Source organism: Anguilla anguilla, chromosome 6 (genome assembly GCF_013347855.1).
Source record: "Anguilla anguilla isolate fAngAng1 chromosome 6, fAngAng1.pri, whole genome shotgun sequence".
Lineage (NCBI taxonomy): Eukaryota > Metazoa > Chordata > Actinopteri > Anguilliformes > Anguillidae > Anguilla > Anguilla anguilla.
Genome location: NC_049206.1, coordinates 40,806,494 through 40,833,680, shown reverse-complemented (window position 1 = coordinate 40,833,680; position 27,187 = coordinate 40,806,494). Strand labels below are relative to the sequence as shown.

The 27,187-nt window shown below is 44.4% G+C and overlaps 1 protein-coding gene across 1 annotated transcript in view; it reads right to left on the bottom strand.

Moving 5' to 3' along the window:
* Positions 1 to 25,973, bottom strand: part of LOC118229009 (potassium voltage-gated channel subfamily H member 5-like) — a 100,550-nt gene extending 74,577 nt beyond the window's left edge. Inside the window, 5 exon segments of the mRNA XM_035420622.1 lie at positions 482 to 597; positions 5,634 to 5,762; positions 6,673 to 6,779; positions 9,015 to 9,138; positions 25,709 to 25,973. Of these exon segments, the coding sequence (XP_035276513.1) occupies positions 482 to 597; positions 5,634 to 5,762; positions 6,673 to 6,779; positions 9,015 to 9,138; positions 25,709 to 25,781 (549 nt within the window). The 5' untranslated portion in view covers positions 25,782 to 25,973.
* Positions 25,974 to 27,187: the final 1,214 nt, after the last annotated feature.

Sequence of the window (27,187 nt, the reverse complement as noted above, 5' to 3'; positions counted from 1 at the left end):
AGAACTCACTGTGAGGTATTTTTAGTTACCCTAAGGTAGTGTATATGAGGCCACGGTATTCACTCCCTGATTCACTTCACTGTTTATGAGGAGCATTTAGCTGAGTATCTTATAGTGTTTGTGAGTGTGTGTGTGCATGTGTGCGTCTGTGTGTGTGTGTGTGTGTGTGTGTTGTGTGGCGTGTGTGTGTGTGTGCATGTGTGTGCGTGTGTGTGTGTGAGTGTGTGTGCATGTGTGTACATGTGAGAGGCAGATACTGACCTCAGCCAGACGAGAGGGCTCATGGCAGACTTATTGTGCCTAATTGTGTGTGTGCGTGTGTGTGCGTGCATGTGTGGGTGGGTGTGCGCACGCTCGTGAGTGTGTGTTTGTGTGTGTGCATGTGTGCATGTATGTGTGCGTGTGTGCATGTGTGCGAGTCTGTGTATGTATGTGACTGTGATTGTGTGCACACGCGTGAGTGTGAGAGGGAGATACTGACCTCGGCCAGGCGTGAGGGCTTGTGGCAGACCTCCGCCCTGTTCATGGGCGTGAGCTGCTGTAGGGTGCCGCGGCTGTTGGTCAGTGCCCGCGTCAGCCGCGCAAACTTGGTCCATCCTGCCCAAACAACAAAGCGCGCTGAGTAGCTGCATTACAAGCATGATCCAACTCACCACCCCTGTGGCAAACAGCTCCTTACAGTGCCCCCAACCCCCAGATGAAAACAAGAACGGGAAAGAGAGGTTAGCAAACCCCAAAACGGGTGGAGCTACCATGTGTTCTCAATCAATGACTGGTTTAGCCTCTACAGCAGAACACTACGATTGGCACAAAATCATTTAGTCATTGGTGGTGCTACCAATTTTAGGGGTTGCAGTGCCTCACTTTCCTAACACAGATGAGAATGCCCATTTACAAGAGGCTTAAGGTTCTGCCCATAACCTTCACTTCCAGCTCAGCCCTCAATCCAACCATAGCTTCTTTGTGTTCAACTAGTTCTCGTCACGCCACTTTTTGTTTTCCTCCACTGCCAGTCAGGCAACAAAGCTGACCACAGCAGTCAGAACAACAACAAAATCCCCACCCAGCAAACCCAAGCCCCCCATCCCACAAGCACTCAAAAACTAGCAATGCCCCAGAGAACTAATAAGGGTATAAGTACATTGTATATCTTTGAAATGAAAAGGGTTATTGTCCTGGGAGAAAGAGACACGGAAATCCAGCTGGGAGCTTCCTTTGATGAGAGGCGCCCCTCATTATATTTTAAAAGAAGAGAAGTTTTCTGTGAGGCTCGATTCTTGTTTGAAATGCGAACGCGGTCGCCTGGGGGTCGAGCGGAAGACGTGAGAGGCCGTGACAGCGCTCCCCCCGTGAGGCGCGCCCGCAGAGACCGACGCCGGGCACGTCCCGGCAACGCGAGCGCCCGGTTCCGCGTCGATTCGCTTCTCACGCAAATGAGACTGCGCAAAAACAAGGCGAGAAAAAAAACACTCACTTCAATATGTGCTGCCCCTCCCCCTGCCCCTCCTCCTGCCTGTTTATTATTCCACGCCTCCATTATTCTTATGATTCCACAGCACCCAAGAAGCATCTGGGCAAATGAAATCATGCAAAGACGAAGGAGGGCAGATCGGCCAAGCGTGGCGATTGGCGGGACGGGGCTAATAACAGCTCGCAGACCTGCTGCGCTCCCTCAGGCTATGCACGCGATGAAGCAGCATATGGGGGCCAGAAGACAATGACGTTCACAGTCGCAGCTCCAAGGGCGTGTATACCCTGAACTACAATATGGTCTAGGTGTGTTTCTCCTCCTTTGCTGGCCAATGGTCTTACTACCTAGGTGGGGATATGGTTGTCCAAATTCAGGCTCAGCTAAATGCACGACAGCTCTCATTTACACTTAAGTAACACTTCTTTAAAAGTATCCTCTCAACCGGAGCCCTGGCACAGATGGCAAGCTTTGCCGGTTGATTGAGCCGCTCACAGATCTTTGAGCCGTTGGGGTGAGTGCAGCCGGCCGGGCTCGGCTCTCAGGCTCTTTAAATGCAGATGCACGGAGACCGCACGCTAGCCCAGCATGGCAGCCAATGGCAAGGGTCGATCCGGCCGGCCAATTACGTGCCGTTCTGCAGCTCTCGAGAGTTCTAGGAACACAAGGGCAGTCTAGACATATCCTGTCCTAACCCCCAAGCAGTCCAGGTGGAAAGGCCTCTGTATATGGGGTCCATTACAGCACTTCGCTGTAGGACCCATGAGCACCCAGTTGGAAAAGGCGCGTGGAGAACAGCGGGAGAGAAACAGCAGTCCAGATCCGGGCTCCGAGGAGGTGCGGACAAAGGAGGAGCCCTCCATCCCTCGCGCCATTAACCCAAAAAGCACCGCGGCTCTCTAAGCAGCAGATCAGCCCGAGGGCAGAGTCGGCCCTCGCCCCCACCATGCCTTTAAAAATGAGGCCCCCTGCTGCGCAGAGCAGCCAAGAGGAAAGAACAGCAAGACGAGGGGGGGGGGGGGGGTGACACGTGACCTCCAAGTCCACGCAGTCCCAAGAAAATTAGGTCATGTTTTCCATAGATACACCTTCCTCCCTACCCCCTCCCTCCCTCGCCCCCCCAACCCAACGGACGCCCCATTTCGCCATCAGGGGCCACCACAGCACCGCTGGCCCCGCGCACTTTTTCAGCGGGTGCGTGTGCAAGACAGGCACATATAGCCAACACTGGGCTGGGTCAGATTCACTGGAAGCCAGCACTTAAAGGCACACATCCACCCTGCTGGACAATGTAGGTCATACGAGAGCAGAGCTTCATCACATCACACCACCTGTCCAGTGAGCCTCCAAAGCATAAAACATTATGTCTTTTGCAGGGGACAATTCAGGGAGACTCATCTTCTCAGAGAAGGGATTGCCTAGATTTTACCATTCTTCACCTTAATTTGCTGTCCTAAACTAACTAAGCCACTAATCTGCCTGGATTTCCTGAGTGCTGTAATTGTCAGCAGGAAAAAAACAGCAACCTTTAGATTTCATGTTTCTACTAACTCTTTATAAGGTATCATTATGTTTTGAATCCAATCTACTCAACAAGAAATGCACATGCACAAACGTCTGCTACAGTGTGTGCTGCATATAACACACTCTCTCATCGCCACCTGTAACAGCAGGCCGCAATTCCTCCCCTCTCCAGCAGGGTGCAGCACAGGCAGTAGAGATGTCTATTAACGTCCATGGCATTCGACCTCCCTGCTGGAGTGTGCTGCCCCACTGCACAGAATCACAGCATAATTTGCAGGGAGCGCACAAAAGTAAACCTTTGGGACTCCATTGGACACTGTTCACAAGAAGCACAATGGCCAGTTAAAGACCGGTTGCTTCAAATCACCCACTCGTGTTGCAACATAACTGCTCTCATTTGATGCATGCAGACAGAAAGCTAGGCCAGCAGACGAGACAGACAGATATAGCAGGCCAAATGCATTGAGCATAAAGAGCAGAATTTCAGAAACAAGAGAACCAGGACATTAGAGGATTTACAGTAGGCGTGTTTTTAAATGGACCTTTCATCAACAGCAGAGCAGAAATCTCGTTAAGCTAAAAGTACCCCAGCGTTGACCGAGTCTTACCCATCTTTATCATTTCATATCTGCTTGACAGCCTGCTTCTACGGCGTGGACCACGCATCTCTAGACATTAATAAAAGCTGCATTTCCACACTAGGCTTTTCTGCCAGAGGTGAAACAAAGATGGAAATTTCCCGGCTTTAGAATTGGATAGCTGACCTACAGGGCTGACAGTTTCAGCAATGAGCATCCATCTTACCAGCCCGGCTCTTTCCAGGCTCAAGAGAGGAATCAACAGGCACTTGATGATGCTGTTGTAGGAGCTGCAGGTGCTTGTGTGGCTAATAGCCCCTGATATTGATTTCATGGTTTAGCTATTAAGCCACGCCATGCTGTCTCCTCTGTCTGAATCACCTTTACCTCATTGCACGAAAACGTCAATAAAAAAACTGAATTGCAATAAAAAGATTAGTCGTAGGTGCCAGCTGTGGTTTTCTACTTTCATAGAAATCCTTGCTGAAAATTACAGCTAAGACCAGCTGGGATTCTAAGCCAGACTTAATCGGTCAAAGCTGGTCTGTGGCTGATCAAAGCTGGTCTGTGGCTGGCCAAAGTTGGTTAAAGCCAGTTAAGTGGGGGTAACAAACTGGGGTAACGGTCTGGTCAGCTAGTCGACCAGCTAAAACCAGCTAGAAGTGTCGAAAAAAAAAAAACTGCTTAAACCAGCTTGACCCTCTAAGGCTGGTCTAAGCTTGAATTATCAGCAGGGTTGGTAAACACATACAGTGCCCCCATAGGTTTCAGGAAGACGCTAAGCCATAAATGGCTTTTAAGTGACTGCTTGGGTGTGTATGTTCCTGCATACATTCTCTACAAACCACAGCCGTGCTGGTCTAATATCTCTTTTCTTAAAATTATCATCTTCTTAACAGGAGCTATGAGGAACAAGGGAATGCACAAGACGGATGACAATATGCTTCCTAGATCCACATGTGATTCTACTGGCATTACGATACCTCTATGGCATCAGGATTTCTGCCTTTGTCCCATCCATTGGTTAATTCCACACAAGGGACAGACTGCCTACATTGTAGTAACTGGACTGCACAATACTTCAGAGTGGTGGCAGAGAGGACTATGCTTGTGATTGATTTTGGTTTGTATGTCATGATATTGTTTTTTTTTTTAGGGAAGAACATGACTGTGACAATCCACCTGTGGCATGATCCACCACCTATTCCTACAATCCCTTGTCATCGAAGTCCCCTCTGTTTTCACTCTTGCTCTGTTTTTGCGCTTCTCTTTCACTCCGTAAAGCGTCTTTGTGACAGCTTTCCATAAAACACTCCCCACAAATAAATTGAAACTGAAATGGAAGTCGGACGCGTGGTCTCCACGGACGCAGTTGCTGCCACCGCGCTGCTGGGATGTCAGTGGAGTTTACCTAACTTAACATCACTGTGACATTACACCCCTCACACCTGTTTGTCAGCTGCACAGGCACTCAGATCTTGCAGCACCATTGGGGGGCACGGACAGCTTTTGTGTCAAAGGAGAAGCACCTTACATGGCTGACTGCAGACAAGAAACCTTAAGGCCTACAGGCTCAGTCTGGACTCAACCTGCCTGACAGTCACAGTGCTTGGTCACTGTTTCTCCTGCTGCTTAGATAGATGCTGATAGCACATCTGTCTTCACAGGCCAAGCCTTGCTTTGCTTTGTATTGCCTTAAGGACTCACACAGACTCCACGCCAGAGTCAATGAGTGAAAAACACTGGTGTTTACTCCAGGCCCAGTCAACCTACTTGAGTGAGTGAGTGAATGAGTGAGCGAGTGAGTGAGTAGTGGAGTGAGTGAACGAATTAATGAAGTGAGACAATGAACAAGTGAGTGTGAAAGAGTGAGGAATGAGTGTGCGGATGTAAATGCATGAGTAAGAAACAAGCGCACAAGCAAGTGGCTGAATAAGTGAGGTCAAAGACTCTTCTATCCCGTGACATCACACAGACACAGTTGATCAGCACATTCCCAGGGAGGCCCCACCCTCTGTGCCCCCAGGAGAATTTGGGGTCCCGCAGAAAGAGTTGTGCCTTACCCTTGGTGGTCTCATCCTCAATGGGCTGCTTGAAGACTGTGATGTCCTTGAAGGTGCAGAGGAACAGGACGACCTTGTCGTTCTCATTCCGGATGGGCGCTATCTGCATGTACAGCCAGATGGGAGTCCCTGCACCAGAGAAAGAGGGGTGACCTGAGCGTGAGAGCATTCTGAGGGGCGGAAACTTTGCTGGAGCGACAGATTATACACCAATGACCTCAAACTCCAGTCCTGGGTTTTGTGGTTTCCTTTCAATCAGTAAAACACCAAAAACAGCAGACACTGTGGCACTGATTTAGAGATCCCTGTTGTAAATCCTGTCTGAGGTCAAAATTTGGTCACATGATTCAGTAAACCACAGAGAAAGCATTTGGAGCATGCATTAAAGGCCCTCTCGCATACTTATGGACAAATACAATAGCAGTACCATGTACACACCAGCCAAACATTACTCATGCTATTCAATTTCAAATATTTAACAACTTTTTGAATGCAGAACTAGCCTGAAGCCACTGTTATTAAAGCTATTGATAACCAAGATCAGGGGACAGGCCCATGTGGTGCTTTAAGAGACTGCATGAAAATTGTTTCAAGCTACGGTAAAAGGTTTGCCTCTAACCAGGCTTAAAGCTGTCTGAATGAAACAGTAAAAACTATGAAGAAAACGAACTTGCCATCCTTGTAATGTGTGTTTTCACATATTGAACTAAAACAATTGGTGTATATATATATATATATATATATATATATATATTTTTTTTTTTACACACAGAGTGACTTCTCTGAGTCTGGGTTGGGGGAGGGGGGGGGCTGGGGTTGGAGTTGGGTTAAGTTCAGTCCCAATGGTGTTTTGTCCTTAGGTTTGACTGACATTTCTGCAAATCCTTACTTAGTACTTTCTGTTAATTTTAGCAACTGCCATGCAGGTGAAACAATGATTTGTAAGGCTATAAGAAATTTTTAAAGACTCCAGAAACCACAAGTTACTCCATTGGAATGAATGCACTTCCACCCTCCACACATCTTATGGAATACTCACTGTTCTTCTTGTACAGCAGCACTTCGAAGCAATTGGACTCATAGTTATCAAAGGTCCGCCTGACCTTATCTATTGTCTTCTTGTCAGTAAGCTCGCCGTACATAAAACTGCATGAAAAGAGAGCAAAGAGGAGTAGAAAGGAGGTGTGGGGAGAGATAGATAGAGAGAGAGAGAGAGAGAGAGAGAGACTTAGAATGAGTCAGGCTCCTTAACCCATCTCCACCCCATCAGATCACTCACACTCAATGACCGTGTGCCTCTGAGTCCAGTTGATACTGAAAAGTTATTCTGAAGAACAGCAACAACATCATAGAGATTCATTGAAGCCTGGTGCTGGTACCGAATCGGCGTCAGCCAATCACTGCTGCGGTGTCAACACTACCGCTTCACCATGCAACTTCTCCAGTGCTACAACAGGCATCAAACTGGGAGTTCCTCCAAAAAGAACTGGGTATTCAATTAAGCACATCTGGCTGCACTGCAACGGAAATGATGCATATCTATATTCGGAAATAGTGCAGTTCCTCCTATTCTGCTAAATGACTCATCCCATTTTTGGGAACTGCAACTGGGAACTGCAATTCATTTCGTCGTGTGAGTGGGCATGGTGCCAGTTTTGCTTCCTTAAGCACCAAAATCATGGCCTCAACCCTTCATCCTCAGCGCTGAGATCTAGGGACAGTACAATTACCCAGAATGCCACACAAATTAGCCTGTATTTCACCAGACTGCTCCATCCAGACTATAAAACAAAGTGATCTTCAGGAAGAAAGGCTATGGCAGGATTCATTCCACTAGGCTTTCCTGTGTCTAAAAATGACAGAGCACATCCAGAATATGGCCCAAATTCATAGCTTATGTTCTTCACCTGACAGCAAGTTAAGATTTAATGAGAGAGCGAGAGAACAAGAAGCAGATGAAAAGAGCTTAATGCGATGCAGTGGAGAATGCTTGTATTTCAGGGACATTTCTGGAATAACAGAGAAATTTGGCTCTCTGAAATAGAATGTTCTCTCTCCGCCTTCTTCTTTTCAATTGTTCTGTCACTTTCCTGCTCTCCCGTTCCAGAACCGCCAAAAAAAAAAAAAAAAAAAACTCGCGCGCAGTTTAATAATTTTACTTAGGAACCCGGACGACGATTCCCAGGAGTCTCCATGGCAACGACAGCCTGTCGGCCTCAGTGTGCAATCGACTTTTGTGTTGAGCAAACGCCAGACGGAGCATATTTTTGGTGGCATCACTGAGTCAGTTGAGACAGGTGGACTGCAGTTCTGGCCACCTGTAGAGGGGCTGTCGATCCAGCCATTGTCACCATGACGAACATGATGGGTTCGGGCTGGGCCTCACTGCAGGAACATGGGGTGAGGGGGTTGCATTTGAACAAAGGGCCTCACTGGCCCAGCCAGATTTTAACCCTGTGAAGAATTGGTCTTTTGTATGTTTATTTATTTATTTTTAATTCAAAGTCAGAACTCCATTGCTTTCCATTGATTGCCAGTAGTAACTGTTACATCAGCGTCAGAATGTTAAATTAACAACTGTATTTGTAATCTCACACCTTAAAGAGTTAAAAGCCTCTGACTCATTTATATCGCATTTAACACATTTTTTAAACATGCTTTCAAATATACAAAACTATTTCAACCTGTATTACTTAATTATGCAATGTTTGTTGTCTTTATTCTGCTGTATTTCTTTATTTTATCAATATGTTTATTGCTTTTATTGTGTACCATGTAAAACAAATGTGCTCTTCAAATAAAGTTATTAAATGAAGTTAAGAGTATGAGAGGAGAAAACATCCCCTGGAAAGAAATAATGCTCCCTCTCCCCTTACCTCCCTGCTGAGGGTTAAGGTGGTAGGAAGATAGACAAGCAGGTGAACAGTTTTGGCCTGATCTGTAGCTGATCCTTTTCTGCCAACAAAAACCAACCACAAGCTCTCCAATTTTAGTTAATTCCACCTTAAGCACCAAAACCTGACATTCCCTGACATAAGTAGGTTGCTATTGTTTTTCATGTCACTGGTGGTGCTGTGAGCCATGTAAGCGCATGATGATAGCGGTGGTGTGAATGTCTTATCCATATGCACTGGTCCTGGAACAGGGATTGTTTGTTACACATAATGAGGAGCATTTATGATTAGGGACAGCAAAGCTGATTCCAAATCAGCCCATTGACAACAGGGTCATAATTAAAACTGAAAGTGGTGCTTTCAAAACACAGTGGCATATTCTACTACCATAACCATCAGAAAAAAATAATAAAACGTACCCAACCACATGCTAGCTTTACACCATTTGGCATTAAGGTGGAGAGTGGAGAGGAGGCGGTTCTCTTACCTGCAAGTGCTGCTCTTCTGCATGACTTCGGCCCTGTGGTACCCAGAGAGCTTACAGAATCCGTCATTACTGTACACTACAGGCCACTCCACAATCTGCGCATTGCCCAGGAGAAAGCTGGTTTCTGGGACATAAAAAAGAACAGAAAATGACTTCACAATAATGTAAATCTGTACCATTACACAATACAGTACAGCTTTATTTATCCCAAAGAAGCAACTGTAGAACTTTCAAACAAATCAGAAGGAAACACATTTTTCTCCAAGGACTACCAGTAAGGCCAGGAATCTTGTGCAAAGAGAGATTCAAACAAAAGGTTTTTCTGGATGTTTCACCAATTAATACATTTCATAATAGAATGGAATAGAATAGAATAGAACTTGATTTGACCCAGGGAAACTTCAGGTGAATTTTCCAGCTTACAAGAAATTTAATGAACAGTTTACATAAATTACATTAAGAATTCAATGAAAGAAATTGCATTTTAGATATTCCTAAATTACATTACTATTACCCTACAAATTAAAAATTACGAATTCTGCAAGGACTGCAAGAATTACATAGAACTAAATCACTAAAGACTAAAATACATTTTGCATTACACTAAAACAGGGTTACAACTAAATTAGTTAAATTAAACATTAAAATTAAAATGTGCTGTGTCATTGATGAGGCAAACATCTTAGCACAAAGCTACCTCGTTTCTTGTTTTAAAGGATATGGTGTCACGGTTTCTGTGCAGGTAGATCATTTTTCTGTGCCTGCACCGGCTCAGTGGTTAGCATTCCGATTAGCCACTCGGCTAATCGTTATTTTGGTGTGTGGGGACGATTAGTTCGAGCTTGCAGATTAGCCACTCGGCTAATCGTTATTTTTTGTTCCTGTGGGAGGATTGTTCCTGCTTGAACATTCCATGCATTCCTGCAGGGTTACCTCTGATCGGTTTCACCTGTGGGTTGCTCACATCTTCCGCTGATTACCAGCCACACCTGTGGCTGGGTATTTAAAGCGTCAGTAGGCAGTGGAACGGTGCTTGAGTGTAACGTGTTTTGCTCTAGCCAGTTCCCTGTCGTATTTCTGAGGAAGGTGTAAGGATTTAAGAACAAAGAAATTTAAAAGAATTCTGACTTCAGTTTGTTTGTTTTTTTTGGAGAAAGGTATTAGGACGGTATATGTCCAGATTCTGAGGCTGGTGGTTTTAAGGGGTTCTTGTGTTGCCGTTAGGGCACAAACCTTTCTGCCTCTTACTAACCAGTTTCCCCCCTGGTTTTAGTTAGCCTCAGAACTTCTTCTGTTTGTTTTTTGAAAAGACATTTTCTTTCTCTCTGCTTCGGGTCGAAGTCGTTTTTTCTTTTCTTTTCCCTGTTCCTTTATTTTCTTTATATACTCCTTCTTCCTCAGTTACCCGTTTAGGGGTTTATTCATTTTTTGGGATACGTCCCTTAGGAGTATAGCACCCCCTTCTTATTTCGTCTCTCACGAGACTCAGTGGTTACTGGAGTGCCCCTTTGGTAACTTATAGATCCCCTGTTTGGTCGCGTCTGGTCTTCACACTTCCCCTCCCTCACAGTACACTCAAGCCACATGGAAGTACCAGCGACCATCGGCCTGGATCAGGCTGTTACGGCTCAACAAGCCGTCCTGACGGCCCATACAGAGGGTCTACAAATGTTGCACAGTCAACAAATAAACACCACTGCACAACAGGCAGAGCTGTGCGAGCGTTTGGCCCTACAAGAGGAGGCGTCACGCCGCCAGGAAGCTACTCTGACCGGCCTGCTAGAGATTATGAGTCGCCAGCAGGTGGCTTCCGAGGAGTTTAGGCGAGGTTTCGAGGAACACCGGGAAGGAAGAGCGACGCCTTGAACGCGAGGAGACAAGACGTTTCCAAACTGAGTTTCTTCGGAGACTCGATGCTCGCGCTCCCAGTATACAAGCACAATCCTTTCCTTCCCAGACATACACACCGGCACTCACAAATAATCAGGAACCTAAACTTCAGCTTCCTGCTCCGTTCGAAGGTGAATCCGGCAAATGCCGGGGGTTCATAACACAATGTTTTATACAGTTTCGAGCTCATCCTTCACGATATGCTACGGACGAATCAAGGGTGGCGTTTATTGTTAGTCTCCTTAAGGGTCAAGCCCTGGCCTGGGCTGATCCACTTTTTCGTTCAAGCTCGCCCATAATGACAAGTTCAGACCGCCTCATTGAGGAGATGGAAAGGGTGTTCGACCATGATGTTACGGGCAGCGAGGCAGCCACTAGGCTAACCCGTCTTCGGCAGGGAAGGAATAGTGTTGCAGAATTTTCCATAGCTTTCCGATCGTTAGCCGGCGAATCAGGCTGGCCCGAACTACCGCTGATGACACTATTCACCAACGCCCTGTCAGATCCAGTCAGGGATGCACTGGCTGCGAGTGAGCCACCTGCTACTTTCGAGGCATTAGTTGCGAGAGCTATCCGCATTGATCACCGGGTTAGGGAACGAGAGAGAGAGAAGGAAGAAAGGAGAGGTCGAACGACCCCTTACGTCGCACCTCTCTTGGGTACGCCTATTTTCTCCACTCGGTCCCAAGACTCGGGAATTAGGCCAGAACCTATGCAGGTGGACAGTGTGGACGTTCGCAGGGATGCTGATTTCCGATCAAGAACCAAGATATGCAACTATTGCAAACAGATAGGGCACCGCATAAAGAGTTGTCCAGTGCGAGCAGCAAAAGATCAGTCTCGTCGGTGAAGCGTAAGCCACCGGCGAGACATGAGTTATCAGCCTTTCGCACCTGTATCCCCGTTGAACTCTCCTGGAATAAACAGATCATTAACACTAACGCATTTTTAGATTCAGGCGCAGTGGATTGTTTTATTGACACAAAATGGGCAAAGAAACGCGGATTACCTGTGCGTCTATTGCCACAGCCTCGGGTGATTACTGCGCTTGATGGTCGTCCCTTAGGCACAGGCCTAGTGGAAAGAACCACCGCTTTTATTCAGATGCGTGTCCCTTTTGGGGAACATGTGGAGCGCATCAGATTTTTTTTGGTGGAATCGCCTACCTTTCCCCTTGTGTTGGGGCATTCCTGGTTGGTTAGGCATAAACCTTACATCAACTGGGGTGGGACTGGGGAGGCCATCCTTCAGTGGGGTTTGGAATGCGTGTCTCACTGTCAGCAGGAGACTACGCAGGCTCCTGGGGTTGGTTCTAGTTCCCAGACCAATTTTGATTACTGTGATGAGGAGACCGTTACTCCCATCAGTCAGTTTGCGGCATCACCCTCTTCAGGTAGGGAGGAGAGCCTAGTCTGGGATCCGTGTTTTGACTCTTTCTCTCCTTGCGATTACACCACAGAGGAATTCTCGGGTGAGGGGTGTTCTTTTAAAAGCCATAGCGAACAAGATACGGCTGATGAAATGGAATATCCCTATTCCGCCAGTATGGAGGATCTGGTTACAGTGGGTACGGCCACTATTCCATTACCAGTCAATGTCCCCAACGATTATGTAGATCTTGCGCAGGTGTTTAGTAAGCAAGAGGCCACGATTTTACCTCCGCACAGAACGTATGATTGCGCTATCGAATTGTTTCCTGGTTCGGTCCCACCAAGGGGTTCCTTATATTCTTTATCTCTTCCCGAGAGCGAGGCTATGAGGGAATATATTCAAGAGTCCCTGGCCAATGGTTTTATTCGACCCTCCACTTCGCCGGCGGGGGCAGGTTTTTTTTTTGTTAAGAAAAAGGATGGGAGTCTGCGACCCTGTATAGATTACAGAGGGCTTAATAATATCACGGTCAAGAACCGCTACCCCTTACCCCTTATGAATTCGGCTTTTGAACGTCTCCAGGGGGCGACTATATTCACCAAGCTTGACCTTCGGAATGCCTATAATTTAGTGCGAATAAGAGAGGGAGACGAGTGGAAAACGGCATTTAACACGCATAACGGGCATTTTGAATACTTAGTCATGCCATTCGGCCTCACGAACGCCCCGGCGGTATTTCAGGCCTTAGTCAATGACGTTCTTAGGGAGATGTTGGAGAGATTTGTGTTCGTCTATTTAGATGACATTTTAATCTTTTCCAACACTCCTGCTGAGCATGTCAGTCATGTCAGGCAGGTTTTGAAATGCCTTTTGGAGGCTAAACTGTTCGTGAAGGCAGAGAAATGCCTATTCCATGCCAAATCTGTCTCTTTTTTGGGGTTTATCATTTCTGAGGGTACTATTAAAATGGATCCTGATAAAATCTCTGCGGTTAAGAATTGGCCCCCACCCACATCGGTTAAACAGGTGCAGCGGTTTTTGGGATTCGCCAACTTTTACAGGCGTTTCATTCGCAATTTTAGTGCAGTAGCCGCACCGATCACTGTGCTGACCAAGAAGGAGGCCAGCGTTCATTTTGCTTGGACACCCAAAGCCGACGCGGCTTTCCGGGTTTTAAAGTCTATGTTCTGTTCTGAGCCCATTCTCATCACGCCTAACCCGGCACTTCCTTTCGTGGTGGAGGTGGATGCCTCTGAGCTTGGCGCGGGAGCCATTTTATCTCAACGGTCCCCTTTAGATAACAAGGTGCACCCGTGTGCATATTTCTCGCGGTCCCTTTCCCCAGCGGAGAGGAATTATGACGTCGGGGATCGTGAACTTTTGGCAGTCAAGCTGGCTCTGGAGGAGTGGCGGCATTGGCTGGAGGGGGCGGAACATCCTTTCACGGTCTGGACAGATCATAAAAACCTAGAGTTTATTCAGAGCGCTAAGAGACGGAATTCACGGCAGGGTCGCTGGTCTCTGTTTTTTGCCCGATTTAATTTTATTCTTACTTATCGTCCGGGTTCAAAAAATATCAAACCTGACGCCCTGTCTAGAATCTATGACCAATCAGATGACAATCGCTCCCCAGAACCCATTGTTCCCTCCACTCTGATTGTAGCTCCTGCTATGTGGAGGATTGAGTCAGTGGTCCGGAAGGCTCAAAGGTCTGAGCCGGATCCGGGTGGAGGTCCTCCTAACTGTCTCTTTGTCCCTGCTAGGGTACGCGCCCAGGTGTTGCGTTGGGGACATTCCACGCATCTGACTTGTCATCCGGGTGTCCACAGATTCAAGGATTTTTTATCCCGGCGATTTTGGTGGCCTGGCATGGAGAGGGATGTGCGGGAGTACGTTTCGGCCTGCTCGGTTTGCGCTCGGAACAAGGGTTCTCGCATTCCACCGTCGGGTCTTTTACGTCCCTTGCCCGTTCCTAGTCGCCCTTGGAGTCACATAGCGCTGGACTTTATCACTGGGCTGCCACCCTCTGATGGCAACACTGCCATCTTAGTCGTCGTGGATAGATTCTCAAAGGCGGCTCATTTTATAGCGTTGCCTAAACTTCCGTCGGCTTTGGAGACCGCCCGGTTAGTTATTAACCACGTCTTCCGATTACACGGATTACCTCAAGACGTAGTATCGGATCGTGGCCCGCAGTTTACCGCGCGTTTTTGGCTAGCATTCTGTTCGCTTCTGGGGGCGTCGGTCAGTCTCTCATCAGGGTTTCACCCGGAGACCAATGGACAGACGGAACGCACAAATCAGACGTTGGAAAACACTCTCCGCTGTCTGGTCTCTTCCAATCCGACCTCCTGGAGCCGTCAACTCGTGTGGGCAGAGTATGCGCACAATACGCTACGTAACGCGTCGACGGGGACCTCACCGTTTGAGGCCCAATGTGGTTATCAACCTCCACTCTTCCCAGAATTGGAGAAGAACATCGAGGTGCCCTCCGCAGAGACATTTGTCAAGCGGTGTCGGTCCACCTGGAGGAGAGTTCGTACTTCACTTCTACGCTCGTCAGCCAGTCAAAAGAGGCTTGCCGATAGACACCGCAGACCGGCGCCCTCCTATCGGGTGGGTCAGCGTGTCTGGCTTTCTACTCGTGATCTCCCTCTACGAGTGGAGTCTCGTAAACTCGCTCCTCGTTTTATTGGCCCATTTAAGATCCTTCGGAGAATTAACCCGGTCACGGTTCGCCTACAGCTGCCCCGGTCCATGAGAATTCATCCTACCTTTCATGTCTCTCGTCTTAAGCCAGTTCTAGTAAGCGCGTTGGCCCCTGTGGACAAACCCCCACCTCCGCCTAGACTCGTGGATGGGGAACCAGTTTATACGGTGCGTCGCATTCTGGCCGAGAGGCGCGTGGGCCGTAGGGTACAATTTCTCATTGACTGGGAGGGTTATGGTCCGGAGGAGCGTTGTTGGGTTCCCTCTAGGGACATATTGGATCCTGAACTGATCCGGGATTTCCGCTCTCGTGGGTCCGAGGGCCCGTCTGGGGCCGGTCCTTAGAGGGGGGGTACTGTCACGGTTTCTGTGCAGGTAGATCATTTTTCTGTGCCTGCACCGGCTCAGTGGTTAGCATTCCGATTAGCCACTCGGCTAATCGTTATTTTGGTGTGTGGGGACGATTAGTTCGAGCTTGCAGATTAGCCACTCGGCTAATCGTTATTTTTTGTTCCTGTGGGAGGATTGTTCCTGCTTGAACATTCCATGCATTCCTGCAGGGTTACCTCTGATCGGTTTCACCTGTGGGTTGCTCACATCTTCCGCTGATTACCAGCCACACCTGTGGCTGGGTATTTAAAGCGTCAGTAGGCAGTGGAACGGTGCTTGAGTGTAACGTGTTTTGCTCTAGCCAGTTCCCTGTCGTATTTCTGAGGAAGGTGTAAGGATTTAAGAACAAAGAAATTTAAAAGAATTCTGACTTCAGTTTGTTTGTTTTTTTTGGAGAAAGGTATTAGGACGGTATATGTCCAGATTCTGAGGCTGGTGGTTTTAAGGGGTTCTTGTGTTGCCGTTAGGGCACAAACCTTTCTGCCTCTTACTAACCAGTTTCCCCCCTGGTTTTAGTTAGCCTCAGAACTTCTTCTGTTTGTTTTTTGAAAAGACATTTTCTTTCTCTCTGCTTCGGGTCGAAGTCGTTTTTTCTTTTCTTTTCCCTGTTCCTTTATTTTCTTTATATACTCCTTCTTCCTCAGTTACCCGTTTAGGGGTTTATTCATTTTTTGGGATACGTCCCTTAGGAGTATAGCACCCCCTTCTTATTTCGTCTCTCACGAGACTCAGTGGTTACTGGAGTGCCCCTTTGGTAACTTATAGATCCCCTGTTTGGTCGCGTCTGGTCTTCACACTTCCCCTCCCTCACATATGGGCCACAGTCTTCTTTGTGATTGTAAGAATTCTCAAACCAATGATTCAGAAGATATGAGGCAAAGACCATTATACATTCTCCTTCCTTGACTGCACACTCCTCATAAAGCTGTTTCATGGTTCTTTGCTGTCTCGCTATGATCATACTACTCTGTAAATTTCACCATCTAGTCTCCAGCTTAGTTTGTCTTATGTTATTTAGAGAGACAAACCAGACTGAAGGTCAGTGTTGATTCAATGAAGCAGGTGTAAAATGCTTGCATTAGTGACTGATTGACAATCAATTTCCTGAGTTTCCACAGTAAGAACAGTCTTGATTGACAAATGAGATGCACATGATGACAACTGGCTCCAAAGGTCAGTGTGCTGTCTATAATGGTTCCCAGATATTTAAACTCCTCTACTCTTTCTATTGTTTTTGCTCCAATAGTAAGGTGTCTCAGGGAGGATAATGTTCTTCTAAAAGTCCATGTTTCCAGTTCCACACTGCATCATACTAAGTGTGGCTTCAGTCAAACCCAGTACACAGTTTGTTAGAATAAGAAAACAAGGGAAAAAACAGACCATCCAAAAGGACATCACTGAACCTTTGATTATTAAAAATAATAATAATAATTAAAGTAGTGTTCACAATGCCTTTCTATTAAACATTATTCCCCTAGTGTAATAAGAAGATTCCGCTTCTCACATCAGTTCTCCATGCAGGAAGGCAGGTACCAGGCCTGAGAAACAGAGCGGATGACACAGCAGCTACTGAACGCAGATGGACCAGGCTGGACTCTGAGACCAGTACCGCTCCTTTCCCAGCTCAGTCACAGAGATTCCAGTACAGTTACAGGAAGTGAAGTATGCAGAGAGCACAGTCAGTTGCAATCCACTCAAGCCACACAGCACCCCCACTGCCACTCTCAGAAAATTGAATGTAAGCATTAACATATGAAAGACCTTGAGCCTTGAGTCCATTTCTCATCCAGAAAGAGTTTTAAATTGTATAATTCATGAATAATTTATTATTATTATTATTATTATTATTATTATTATTATTATTATTATTATTATTATTATTATTATTATTATTGCGGTTGTTGTTATGATGATGATGATGACAATGATTATTATTATAATTACTATTATTATTTATGTATATCCACAGCACACACATACCACTATAAATATGGCACATACATTCATATACCATATAGTGTGTAGAATAGTATTATACTATGCATATTCCACAGGTCCGTGTAGCATTACGTAGTTATGTAGCATTACCTTCCTAGCATAAATGCAGGGGCAGAAGGCACACGCTCTGAGCGCCGAAGTGAATGATCATCATGTGTTCTAAAAGGGCAGTCAGGGCCGCTCTGAATATCACCAGGCTTTTTGTGAGGCAGCGTTGCGCTGAACACTCACTCAGCACACCTCCTCGCAGCAAGATGAGCCCAAACAGAAGCTCATTGTGAGAGGGGATGTGAATAGGCACATATTGCTTTGGGTGAAAGACACAAACCCACATCGATCGTCCGCCGACGTGCTCTCATGCCCACGTGCGACGCGCCACAGCTGGTTGGCACGCCTCTGAAAGGAGGTTGTGGAGTCGGCGCCCGGGGGACGGACTGTTTGTTTGCCATCTTGCCACCTCGAGTGCACTGGAAAAAGCATAGCCCAGGTGGGCCCTCTGTTTCTTACATGCTAAAAGGTCACCCAGGCCAGAAACGGGCAAAAGAGGAGAGTTAACAGTAGGTGTACACGTATCAAGCCCCCACCAAGCCGCATGGATAGCTGGTCCTGCATCAGCTATTTTTGGTGTGTTCCGAAGCATATTTTTTTTCTCGGGCACACGTCGTCCCACATTTTGTGGGAACTTGGGGTACCTCCAGGAGGTTGCAGGTTTTGACCACTGCTTTGTGGCACTGCCTGTTGTATCCTTGAGGCAAAACGGAAATGCCTAAAAAAATGCCCTGCAGCATTCATACATGGATAAGAACATAAGCTGGGTAAACAATTTGCAATAGCGCCTTTCATACTGGTATTAGTGTGTGTTGTCATTGCCATTAATGTCAGTATTAGCACAAGCATCATTAGCATTTCATTAGTGTCAGCATTAGTATTGTATTAGCATGTCTGTAGGCTGGGAGAGGGGGAATCAGCAAGCACTACCACCAAGCAGCAGTATGTGAGCTATCCTCAAAATAGCCCAGCTTTCCAATTCAAATCTTTCTACCTCTGTACTCTCTGCAGCATCAACAGGATGTACACTCGCTCAGTGTCAGCACTGATATCCATTAATCTATCAGAGAGAGGTTATCTATAACAGACGAGTGCTTCACACAGCAGCCAAAGCCTTTTTCTCTCTTAAACACGCCGCTTGTTTTGTTTAGCTCTGGTGGTGAGGCCAACCCAAGCTCATCCATCCGCAGTGTCCAATGGGAGAAATTGAACAGTCGGAGAAATTGAAGTTAATCTGTGCGATGCACATTTGGAAGAGTTCTGGGCAGCAGTGCGGCGTAATGGTTTGGGAGCTGGGCCTGCAACTCTGAGGTTGTAGGCTTGATTTCTAGGTGGGGTGTTGTTGTTGTACTCTTGAGCAAAGTACTGAACCTGAATTGCTTCAGTAAATATCCAGCTGTATAAATGGATAGGATGGAATAATAGTGTATCCAAACCTGAATAGCCTTATTTGTAAATGCACAGATAATGTAATGTGATTTTTTCTGCCTACTTTCTGATGTTCAGCAATGATACTCAGAAAATGAGAAGAGTGGCAAAAGTGAGCTTTGAATGGGAAACCTGTTGCCCATAAAAACATGCATTTTAATGGCTATCCTTAGGCAACTTCTCCAAAGGATGAGACTGGCTGACTAAAAGACTAGAGCACGCAACACACAGCGGCACATATATGACTGTAACTATAAAAGACAGCCTGGATAATGTGTCTCTGTTCGATTCTGTTAAATGAAGTTATATATGTGCCAGCACGTGCTGACTGCTCTAGTCTTTTACTCAGTTACCCCTTGGAGAAGTTGCCTGTGTAAGGAAATTCTTTACTGATTATGCTTCTGGCTGTTTTTAGCACCTTCTTTTCTACCCTCCTTTTAGGCTAGCTGGGCTGAGGCATATTGTTTTTCCCTCTTTGCATGCATGTTAATTCATTTTGTGACACATTGATAGACACATTACTTTACAGTACAGACACAGATTGTGTTCTCTCTGGAAACCCCTGGTGTGCAAAGAATGTAAGCTATGTAAATGGCTCTGGATGAAAGTACCTGCTAAGTGGACTAAAATATAATGCAACGTTTTGTCACCATGTGGGTTTCCTCTGGTTACTCTGGTTTCCTCCCACAGTCCAAAGACATGCAAGTACGCTAATTGGAGACTCTAAATTTCCAATATGTATGAGTGTGTGAGTGAATGGTGTGTGTGCCCTGTGATAGGTTGGCGACCAGTCCATGGTATATTCTTGCTTCTCGCCCAATGAACGATGGGATAGGCTCAAGCGCCCCCCGTGACCCTGACCAGGAATAAGCAGATATAGATAATGGATGGATGGATGGAAGTTTGGTCAGTCCATTCACTTTTAAAACAACCTTAGTGACTTGCTTTGAACTTACAACACTGTCAGCAGGTTCTTTTTTTTTTTTTTTTGCCAAATTCAAATCTTTTTCTGACTTAGTTTCACCATAAAACTCAGCGGGAGAGTGGGATGCTCAACTTTCAAGCCAAAAACAGTGCCAACCAAGCTCAATATATGAAAGTATTACTAGTATTTACGGCTGAAATAATTTAGCCACGGCTTTATCATAGATATTCTATTTACAGGACATAAATTCACCCCAATGTATTTAACACTGAGAATTCTGTCATTGCCTCTTTCGAAGCTATAAAAGTTATAAAAGCCGCTGCCTCCTTACAAACATGCACATACGGATAAGGAGGCAATAGCTGGCACATCCATAACTAGCACACAAACACCAAAGACTCCCATTACCATTTACAACCTATGCAGAAGTGTGGATATCTGAAGTGTTGCCAAGCTGACAACACTTGCCTACCAGTTACTGGTTTGGTAAATAAATATTTCTGTCAAATCAGAGAACTGCAGAATCAGCATGACTCAAAATATGGCAGGATTGTTTGTTGTATAAATTGACAGCACAAGCTTTGAAAAAGTCCCACTACTCCAAGCCTGGTATGTGAAAATAGAATAATGAGGAGTTGGCTGACTGATGATTCTGTAATTGCTTACAAGATTATAACATTATGCTTTTAATGTCTGTGTGAATTGTGGGCATATGTTAATTACTCACCACGATCGTTTTTGAGTGTGCACATTAGCGATGCCAGGAAATGTCTAAGTCGGATTTATACGGAAATATGACTTGATAAATGAAAACAGGCTTTCCATTATTCAGTGGGTTATTAAATATTCATGGGGGGGGGGTAATGTGGTAGTGTGCATGCTTTTTGATGTAGCTTTGCAGCATGGGTAAACAGATTTAAGCAGCCAACTCATCACAAACTAGCACAGGTGCAAAATAAAGCCATTCTCTATTTTACGTCGGGACTTTTCTTCCTGATCAGTTCACTCTCTCTCTCCCTTTCCCTCTTTTTTATTTCTCTGTATTTGTATTCAAAATAAGTGAAATGTGTTTAATCTGACCTCCCGTGTCAAGTAATCCATTATATATTCATAAGACTGAAAATGGGAATTAAAAATTACTAGAAAATAAGTACATGCTAATACGGGCACCAGTAATAAATCAGTGGTAATCATGGAAGTACCTCTGACTCTGACTGTCTTGCAGGTCTTGCTCTCTCACACTTTCACATACTCTCCTGTTTCCACCGGCTCACTGTTTTGTCAGCTGAATAGTTCATTGTGTGCATTTGTGAATCAAACTTGATCACCATGTTGCATGAGTTCTGAAATGGCAAGCCACCATGGAGGAAACCTGACCCCAGCAAATCGGATTCCCAACAATCCAGCAAGATCACTTACAAAAGACAAACTAAGTTCATTTCCTTGTCATTGAAGGTGATTTCCTTTTAACGAACACAAGACATACTCTCCAGTCTTCTACTAGTGTCTTAGTGGCTTAGGTCTTAACTGTCCTAAACAAAAGCTCAGTGCCAGGCAGCCAGTTGGGTTGTAAACAAAAGGAGGCAAGTCTGAATTACAGATGGGATATCTCCAATGAATCCTTAAACTTATTTACTTAGGAAGAAAAGGGGCTGGATATTGACAGGGTCAAGAAAAAACAAGATATACTGGTTCCTAAATTGAAAATAACTCCCCCAAAAAACAATAATGTAGCTTGTATTGGATTGTAATATTATTGTACAACAGGTAGGCCATTTAAAAACACCAGGTTATTGAATTCTTGGAGAGTGAAAAAAAATATTGAATAGCCCCTCAGTCATCTTGTTTATAAACAACGAGCACACAATGAGAATGGTGCTGGAGAAACCACCCCAAAGAAGGGGGTGATGAAGGTGAAATGGGATATAGCAATAGGGGCCCCAGCGTTTTTCCCCAGAGGGGGGTCAGAGGTCGGTGGGCCTCTTGTGGCTGGCTGAAGAGCACCTGTCGAGGAGTATCAGAAATGTCACCACATGCCTGGCTGGGGTCCCATGGGCTGCTGGGTAGGGCCAGGTGTGTGTGTGTGCGTGTGTGTGGGGGGGAGCAGTGGTGTGATAGCAGTAATTGGATCCAACCAATCCCACTGACTGTGAGAACCAGCGCTTTAGGGCACATGAATCCCCCACAAAGCCTTGCTCTCTGGCTCCCAATGGTGTACCCCCACTGAGCTCCAATCAGATCACCCTCGTGTAGAGAGGATGTAGTCACTTCCGTCACATGGAATCAACTGTGCAGCACTGTTTCTATGTAACACATACTTTCCATAACACACTACATTGTATTCCGTGGAGCTAAGGCAAAGGATAAAAAGACTCCACAGAAGGAACTATACAAATAACATTCATAACAGATGTGGAAATTTTACCAGTACATCACTAATCAGATGCTTTTGGTGGTATTTGATTATATTTAAATGAACAAAAATATCTGTGTTTTTCCAAACCATATGCACCAAGGAGAACCCTGCATAAAAAAATAATTTATAGTATTAGTTTTCATGAAATTACGATTGGAAAACCTTTGCAACGAGTCATTATTTACAAAGATTTGAAGTTCAATACAGCCCTTGGTGTAAAAAAAACAAAAAAAAAAACAGGGTTTCATAATTTGAATATTAAGTTTTGGGGGCAACAGTATATTTGAAAATCAAATGAATCAAGACACATCCATTATTCATTACAAATGTGCACGGCTGTGAATAGTATTTTCCCATAAGCTGTAAATGTAACATCTACAAGACTATAATATTGTGAAAACTAGCACCAATGTACCTCAAGGCACAGAATGGTTCTTTCAGAATGAAAAAAGTGAAACATCTAAGATTCTCAGTCTTCAGTAGTTACTTTTTATTTATTTATTATTTACATACCCATGGACAGCAGTGCTTTCATAAATGACATACATGTTGCCAAATATAAATGGTCGCCCCTTTTTGGTAGTATATTTTATATACGACTATAATAAAAACAAAAACATGGTTTATACAGTACATGGAGGATATATAAGCATATCCCCGTTTTGTATTATTTATTTGCTTCCACGTTTTAAGTATCCCGCTTTGGGTAAAAACTGGTGACGCCAGCTCCAATTGATTTTTTCATTTTTATCACAGTCCAACCGCAAGCAATTCACTCTGTTTTCCATCTCAATTGTCATTCACTCTGACTATTCTGCGTTCTAGTTATCACACTAAAATGTTAAGACAGGTAGGACAACGGAACCCCATCTCTACTCCAGTCCAATGAAATTCAACCATATGATACCTAAAGGTCCGTACACAAGCTACGTTTGCGAAAACGGATCCGTACAGTGATGTATTTGCCGCCAGTGTACACTGTATTCATTGTAGGCTATTGTAAACGGTGGGTTTATCACTAGATTGTACCCGGTAGGCTAGTCAACGATACCACGTGGTATGAATGTAATACCGATGTTTGTGCAGGATTTTACTGTGCTCCAGCCACTGGCTCAGTGACTGTTAACCCTCGTGGTCCCATCGTAGACTACTGTAATTCTGTAATACTGTAACTGTACAGTGACAAATCATGGTCAGGGAAACAAGCGTGTGTTGTAGGCCTATCCTTGTCAATCAAAACTGAAGCGTCTATTGGTAATTGCCCAATGTCCAAAACCTGACCTCTCCTGGTAAACCAATTCCTTACAGGATACTACGTTATTGAACAATTCTTAGGTCAATTTGTTTTATAGAAATATAAATAAACAAAGCGGCAATCCTGGCAACAGAACATGCATTTCGTTATTGGAGAATAGTTTGGGAAGTGTAAATCACAAGACCTGAACTATCTATTACTTTAATTAATTACCGCGCGTGCGCGCGCGCACACGCACACTCACACACGACCACGTTAGTGTGGGACTTATTCCATTGTGTTCAGTTAGAACAATTAACGGCAACTTTCCATCAAGCCATTAATCTTGCGCTGATCTTACGATGCAAATAGGGTAAATTAAATATTACCTTTTATTTTAAAATCTTATTGGATATTAACGTATTATAAAAATAGTACCTTATATTTTAAAGTCTTATTTAAAAATTGCATTTGAGATTTTGTATTGTTTCTTTATAGCGGTCATTCTATCGCTATTGCAAGCATATCTTGCAGATGTTTCGTAGTTGAGCAGAAGTTATCGTGCAGCCTATACAAGATGAAACGTTATATATATAAAGGCATGCCTTGTGTCAAATTCGGCAAAGCTTACGTCTTTTATTTAAATAGCCCTGGGGTATATCACTTCAGCCGACAAGAATAAAGTCCAGCCTACTTCATTTAAATGTCTCGCTTATGCATAACAACAAACTCGATGATGAAAACATAATACTCAAAACATGAATATACCGTTACCGTTAAGAGTTCAATTAAGGCAGGGGATTTCACAGTGTAAGCTTAACCCTGATGACGATTACATAACTGGTTTACAAGTAGCCCATTACCTGTGCAAATTCCACAGAGAAAAATGATGCCTTTCCTTCTCATATTTATGATCGTTTCCTAAGAACAGCATTTTGCTATGATTGTTGAGATGAATATGAACGTTCTCTCGGTGATGTTCTGAAATTCAGCATCAAACTGGTCCAAGAGAAATGGGAAGTTTAACTTATCTAAATATTCTTTCACTCAAAGTTTTACTTCTGTCCCATTTATACATGAGTCTGACAATGAAAAATATAGTCGTGCTTTGATTTTCTGGTTCATTCTGAGAAATTCACGGCGTCAGTTCACGGCATTTAAACGGTACAGAATTGAACTGCGATGTGCCCTCAACCATTGTATAAAATCCCATTTGACTAGTCTAGAAGGAGCATATCTATCTATCTATCTATCTATCTAGTATTATTATTATTATTTTTTTATTATTATTATTATTATTATTATTATACAGCGGACTATTCGCACGTATTTTTTTAGTTTATGCATGCATGGTATTAAAAGTGAAGATGAACCTTTTGAACTTTTGAAAGGATTATCAAGGAAGCCTAGTAAAACCACTGGCATTAATATTGACATTGTATCAAACTCTGACTATAGCTGTACCTTGAGTACAAAAGTCGTCAAAATTGACAGGCTGGCACATAATATCTGGCTATTTTAAGACAATGTTGAAATATTGAATACAAAAATATCTAAAATCCGGAATAGAGTAGCCTATTAATAATTTATTAACAGAAGCGTGCATTCAGTTCAATAGGATGTTTAGAAGGTTTTGAAACTTACATGGCCACATACAAACTTCCGATGTGGCTAAATGAATTATATGCAACTAATTATATCTAATAATGACAATAAAGACAAACTGAGCTGGTAGTGTCTATGACAGAGCGTCACTTCAAGCGCCTTCGGTTTTGCTTGTCAATCAACGCCGAGCTCATCAGCAAACCACCGGGATACTGCACATCTGTAGACACCGCATTCATGAAGCAATGGGCGATATACATCCACAAACCGGGAGCATTGAAAACGCTCACAATGAATTTCTCCACCACCCTCTGAAAGAGAGGAGACGCAGACTCTTGGTCTGTTCATACGAACCAAGAGTTCCAAAAGAAAGCATCCTTCTGATTTCAGCCAGTAATTGCATGTACTTCTCTTTACTTCCTGAGTTTGAACGAGGGATTATCTCTTTTAATTAACTGCGATTGTATCTATAAAGCGTGCAACACTTTTAAACTTTGTAAACAAAACAGAAACTCGAATGCAAGAACCCCCAGGCATGCTACGACACAGGTAAGAGTTCCATCGCTCTGTAATCCGTCCGGACGCAATTAAACAAAACATGGACAAAAATACTCTAATTCAAAATCAATATTTTCCTGAATCACTTCATGTTGTTTAAAACGAGGAGACGGAGTTCTTACCACTAGACCGCCTGACAATATTTTCCAAAAAAGTGTTCTGCGGTGCCACCAGCCCTCTCTTTCCCCCGTGCATTCTGCGGTCAGGCAGTGTTGATCCGGGTCGCAGGCTGTTCTAGAGCTGGTCGTGAAAGTGAAATAGTTGGGATGGGTATCTGTCGGCGGGATGGAGCCGTTCATGGTAACGCTGCGCTGTGGCTAGTCGAGGTTCTCTGTGCTGCTGGCACGAACAGCTCTGCATTCTGCCGGCTCCGGACAGAACGCGCCTGCGCACTGACGCACAAGCGGGGCATCCGAGTGGCATCGGAATTTCTCACCAGACTTGAGGTACCGCGATTGAAGACGAATAAAAGTAGCATATATGGAATAAACATTTCAGTAATTGACGCTCATTCGCTGGTCTTTCAAGATAAAATTAAAAATCTGAGATGAATGAGTTGATTTCTTAAGTTTCACGCTCAGTTTTAGTATGTAATTTTAACCGTTGCATTCTTGCAACATGGTGGTAACATATGTAAAGGGACTGATCCGTGAGTAAACCAAAAGGACCTTTAAACAAGATATGGCAATAGCATTTACAAAACGAATTTGAGGTTAACAAGATAGATTTTCACGAATGCCTGTTTATTACATTTTCCCAAAGGCGCTGTAAAACTCGTTGCAATTATTTCCTTCTATTCCCATGAGAGTAGGCTGGAGAGATAAGCTACATTTGGAGTTCAGCTTTAAACAGCTATTACTCGCTTGATGCTATACACGTGGCTTAGTTACAGTCAACGACCGAATTAAGAACCATTCACTAAGCCGTTAATGAGTTACTGTTAGTGTATGCAAATACACAATGTGTAATTAATAATAATATTTATAGCTATTCATGCTGACAACAACAGCAGCAGCAACAAATGTATTATTATTATTATTATTATTATTATTATTATTATTATTATATGCATTAAAGAAAGAACCTATAAATAGAAAAACGGTGTCTGAGTTTCAAAAAGAATCATACATAATTCAAAGTTCTGTCCAGCTGAGCTTGTACTGTGGCAATGTGCCATGGCAACAGAAGCTATCTATGCAGCATTCCGGTGCGTGTTTTTATCAACTGGATATGTCGTTTGAAAAAAGTGATATCTTTGGACCTGCCGGCTGTAGTGACGATTGATAATGAAAATATTGGACACCATCAGCAAGTGGATTTGATGAAGTAATCCAGCACGATAGAAAGAAAGGGCAGGGGCCAGTATGTTAACAGCCGACAAATTGATTTGAAACACATTAAGTGAGAAAGAAAAAGATACAATACGGCTTGAGCGTCGTATTATATTGATTTTCCGTGCTTCTTCTCGTGAAATCAGATTTTGCTTGCGCTGTCTGAAGTGTTCATACTCTCCTGACCCCCTCAAATTCGGTATCGTCACTCTCATTCTACGGGCGGAGGAAGTAGTGTCGGTGTCCGGGGATAATCCCCCCAACACGGAT